The sequence below is a fragment of the Scatophagus argus genome, chromosome 13 (assembly GCF_020382885.2).
Source record: "Scatophagus argus isolate fScaArg1 chromosome 13, fScaArg1.pri, whole genome shotgun sequence".
NCBI classification, from domain to species: Eukaryota; Metazoa; Chordata; class Actinopteri; family Scatophagidae; genus Scatophagus; species Scatophagus argus.
The window spans coordinates 11,103,684-11,108,729 of NC_058505.1; the positions used below are offsets into that span (position 1 = coordinate 11,103,684).

The 5,046-nt window shown below is 42.4% G+C and overlaps 1 protein-coding gene across 1 annotated transcript; it reads left to right on the forward strand.

The window, feature by feature from the left end:
* The first annotated feature begins 519 nt into the window (after nt 1-519).
* LOC124069746 (glutamine synthetase) lies at nt 520-4,208 on the forward strand. The gene is made up of 7 exons (XM_046409153.1): nt 520-674; nt 1,377-1,565; nt 1,653-1,814; nt 2,383-2,529; nt 2,627-2,754; nt 2,853-3,052; nt 3,163-4,208. Exons 2-7 carry the CDS (start codon nt 1,400-1,402, stop codon nt 3,473-3,475), a joined length of 1,116 nt encoding a protein of 371 aa, XP_046265109.1. The 5' UTR covers nt 520-674; nt 1,377-1,399; the 3' UTR covers nt 3,476-4,208.
* The last annotated feature ends 838 nt before the right edge of the window (nt 4,209-5,046 follow it).

A 5,046-nucleotide genomic window follows, 5' to 3' on the forward strand; every position in this document is an offset into this window, starting at 1 on the left:
TCATGACAAAGTCATAAATCATGTCTGCACGGTTAGTGACTGTTTAAACAATGCCTGACCTAACACGGACACACGTTACACGTAATTTGCTCATGTGGGCATCCAAGGTAAAACCAACCACGGACCGTGTTTCTTAGTTCTGTTACATAATATCTCCCCATTAAAACCAGTACGCTGCGGTAAGTCACTTCCAACACATGGTGGCGGCTTGGACTGAAAAGTACCCGGTGATTTTATTTTTTTATTTATTTATTTATTTTCGCTGAGGCTTGAGAAGTCGTACAATTTGTACTACGCGGTTAAGTCGTTCGCGCGTTTGCGGAAAACGATCGGCCCTCGTGAAAGCCTCGCTGGCTCTTTTTTGTTTCTGCTTTAATTGTAAGTCCTGAGCTCATGTCTGGCCTCCATGTGACAGCGATGCACACGCACAAAAATGGACGCTCGCGCACAGGAACGAACATGTGGCTGCGCTCCTCCTAGTGGGCGCCGCCGCTACGTTTCAGTCTATGAGCCCAATGTGCTCGACCAATCAGAAGACGTTTGCTCCTATAAATACGAGAACAGTAAGTAGGTCTTTTACCGGAGAATGAGAGAGACACTGGCAAGATATAAAACTACGAGACACTGGACCTGTCAGTCCTTTAGTTTTTATTTCAATTTCCTTGTTTATCCAGGTAATTTTCTTTCTCTTCTTCTTTTTCCTCCCCCTTTGTTCCGTGTTTAATTGAACTGTGGCGTGGCAGGCTCCCATCTCGTGTAACTTTTCATTGTTGTAGACTTTAGACGACGAACTCTTGCCTAAAATGTGCATTTTATCGCTTTACGGCATTCAGCTCGTGAGTTCAATCTGTTTTCAGGTGTGTTTGTGTGAGTTTTAAGTTTTGAATGAGGCTGTTAGTATAGTTGTCGGTAGTAGGTGATGCAATGAGGAAGCACGATGATGTAATATTACTGTAGTATTGTAGCCATGACTACACACAAGGTGTAACGGCAACAGGATGTGGAATAGAAATGTTTTTCTTCCGAGGTTCTTCAGCTTGGTGGTTGTAATGTGGTTTTCCAGAAGACCTCTTTTGTGAGCTGGCAGGCTGCCTCATCAAATTTAATCTTAATAGTCATGCACGGGCGGTGGCAAGTTGCTTTTCCTTTGTTTCCAAAGTGGGGAGAGGGAAAACACTGGAAATGTGGCTTCTTTTACATCCTCGGCGTGTTTTTCGCCCTTTTTTCCTTCTGGAAGGCGAGACAATGGTGCTGTTTTGTGTTTTTTTTTTTTCTTTTTCTTTTTGCGCCCCCAGCATCTGTTACGCAACATGTGATCCAGAACGCATCGTGGTCTCATGCCTGCAACTCGTTTTCTCTGCTCTTCTTATTCTCAGGTGTGTTATAGTAGGAAATAAAGATGGCCACGTCTGCCAGTGCCACCCTGAGTAAAGCTGTAAAGCAGCAGTACATGGACCTCCCTCAGGGAGATAAAGTCCAAGCCATGTATATTTGGATTGACGGAACCGGCGAGGGACTCCGCTGCAAAACAAGGACGCTGGATTTTGAGCCCAAAAGCGTTGAAGGTAAGCAGCTTTCTGAATATTCCTTAAACGTTTTCTTGTATATTAAGACAAGTATTGTGTAGTATATCTGCCATCCTTATCTTGTAGATTTGCCTGAGTGGAACTTTGATGGCTCCAGTACCTACCAGGCTGAGGGGTCCAACAGCGACATGTATCTGATTCCTGCTGCCATGTTCCGTGATCCATTCCGCAAAGACCCCAACAAGCTGGTCCTGTGTGAAGTGCTGAAGTACAACTGCAAACCTGCAGGTGAAACGAAGCTCAGCCCGAAATGTTTTAAGGTGTAATGAATGGAATAATATGAAATGGTTACTTCTTAAAACAGACATGTGTCATGTCCAAATTATAAATCGGTGTGTGTGCCAAACTATATATAGATATATACATTTCTATATATAGTTTGGGTTTTTTGCTATCTCAAGCCTGTAATGTGGCCTGAAATAAGACACCTTCTCAAACCTGCTCGGGTATTGAGGAGAGTCAGTCTTTGGCTGTGTTGCACTCATGTAACATGTAGACATGTGCAGGCACACTGATGTGGGCATTTGGAAGTTGAGGTGTGCACATGTAGAAGTGATGGATGCACCAGTTAGTAGCCCTTAAATTAGTAAAATTATTTCAGACTATGACAAAAAAAATAATGTGAAAGAACAGCAATTTTGAAATTGTTGCAGAACTTCCATGGTGGAGACCAAAGTTCTTTGAAAATCAGTTTTTGTTTTTTGTTTTTTGTTTATATATCATTGCTAAACTGTCCCAGGTAGCTGGAAATGACTGCCCTGGTGTTGGTCTTCTAATCTCAGTTTTACTTATGCAGAAACCAACCTTCGTATCACGTGTAAGAAGGTGATGGAGATGGTGGAGGACCAACATCCCTGGTTTGGCATGGAACAGGAGTATACCATCCTGGGCACAGACGGACACCCTTTTGGCTGGCCATCTAATGGCTTCCCTGGACCACAAGGTATGCACCTGGTTTGTTTTTTGTTTTGTGTGTAAATGGGTTTTCCTCCATGTAAACATGAATCACTGACTGGATGGTTTGTTTGACATTCACACAGGTCCATACTACTGTGGTGTGGGAGCTGACAAGGCCTATGGCAGAGACATAGTGGAGGCTCATTACAGGGCTTGTCTGTATGCTGGAGTCCAAATTTGTGGCACAAATGCAGAAGTGATGCCTGCACAGGTAATAATAAAACCCTAATCCATGTTTGGACTTTGTATGTGCTTTATGACTTTTAACAGCCAATTAAAACGGTCACTTATAATAATTTTTGTGTTCAGTGGGAGTTCCAGGTTGGACCTTGTGAAGGGATCAACATGGGTGATCATCTCTGGGTGGCCCGTTTCCTCCTGCACCGCGTCTGTGAAGATTTTGGTGTCGTTGCCTCATTTGATCCCAAGCCAATCCCTGGAAACTGGAACGGTGCTGGGTGCCATACAAACTTTAGCACAAAGGAGATGAGGGAAGATGGTGGATTAAAGTGAGTGTCCAAGATAACATGGAGTTGACTTGGGAGTCCAGCTAATGTATTTATTTATTTATTTTAAACATAAATGATTTTTAAACTTCTCTTGCTATCTCTACTTTCAGAGCCATTGAAGATTCCATTGAGAAGCTTGCAAAGAGGCACAGCTATCACATCCGTGCCTACGACCCCAAAGGGGGGCTCGACAATGCCCGCCGTCTCACCGGCCACCATGAAACCTCCAACATCAACGAATTCTCCGCAGGTGTGGCCAACCGTGGCGCCAGTATCCGCATTCCTCGCAGTGTTGGCCAGGAGAAGAAGGGCTACTTCGAGGACCGCCGCCCATCTGCCAACTGTGACCCCTACGGTGTGACGGAGGCTCTGGTCCGCACCTGCTTGCTGAACGAGGAGGGGGATGAACCCGTGGATTACTAAATCCCCAACTCACTGACTGACTCCCATTTCCCTCCTGATGATCTTTTCTTTCAGCTAGTACTGTATTTTTTTTTTATTTTTATTTTTTTTCTTTCTTCCTCCCCCTCAGATGATTTTTAACCTGCATTTTAATGGTTTAAAGTTGGCTGGTCAACTTAAAACATGACAAGGTATTGACATCCTTGGTAGATGAGCTGGTAATGGCATGGTGTCTGTCCTCTCTTAGAAGGGATCAGCTTTAGTAACCCTGTTTTATAGCCCATGTCATTCCTTTCCCTTTTTTTGTCTGTTGGTGACTAAAAATGAACTAAAGAAAAAGCACACAGACACCGAGGAGTAGAGCTGCTAAGGCTGGGCAGCATGTGTAACTTAATAAATCTGACTAGTTCATGTACTGTTAAATATGTGGACCTGCCTTTTCAACTATCCAGTCTTCAATGTTACTAATTCTTTGATTTTATGAAGTGTCTATTTTTAAATGGCAATGTTTTAATGTCTTCAGATTTTGAAACACTGGGTCAACTTGTATGGTACACTTTGTAGATGTCTGTTCCAGACATATGTTGTTAAAATGTGGTTGAACTGTCCATAATGCCATTTGTAGATTTCCTCAAGGAGTTTTATCCTTTTGTTAACTACAAAATTGTAATGCACCTGATTTGGCAAAACATCATGTTTACTGAACTTGGTGTTTTTTATTGATACATTTTAAAACTTTTATTTTTTATCACAACATGGCTGTATGACTCTTGACTTCAAGACTTGTAAAAAATAGCTATTAGTATTTTTTGGTAATCTTCCTTTTGCACGGAGTTTCAGAATATTGATACCACACTGCAGCGAGCAGCCTGTTAAAGACCGAAACCTGTGCACCTGGAAATATCTTCTGGTAACAGTCTGCCAAGCAACACCTCTAATGCTCAGAGATTAGCATGTTGGAAGACAAATTGTGGCCTTCAAACTGAGCCATGTGAGTTTTTTTTTTTTTTTCTTTTTTTTTTTTTTCTCCCTTAGTGCTAAAGTAAGCAGCTGCTGGCTGTAGCTTAATATTTACTTGACTGACTAGAGTGGTAGTGATCTTGCCTAGCTCTGCAAGAAAGCAAGCAGTCAGGTTTCCTAAAATGTCTTGATTTAACAAAGTAACAGAATGGGAATGCACTTTGCCTTTCCAGCTACTGCATGACAACTTTAGCTTGTTGCTGTTTTTAGTTGCAAGTAGACCAAACGATTCAACTCTCTGGAGTCTGGGACTATAGATAATGATAGTTCGGACACCTCCTAAAGCTCTGGTCTTAACATCTTTATCAGAAGACTCTTGTGAACATAATGATTAAATTTCAGTTTGTGGGTGGCTGCAGGAACAGTTGATGCTTGTTTCTGAAACATAAAGGCTTGCGTTTGTAAAAGCTGTTTAAACAGCTGGTGACACAACAGTTTGCTGTAAGCAGTAAACCTAAAACATGCAGTAAAAGGAAACGTTCCTGAAGGTAACTCTAGTAAAGGCTCTCTGGATGTGCTTCCTTCTGCCAAGTGTTCTGATGTTTCATTCTGGCTGATGTCTTGGCAGAAGT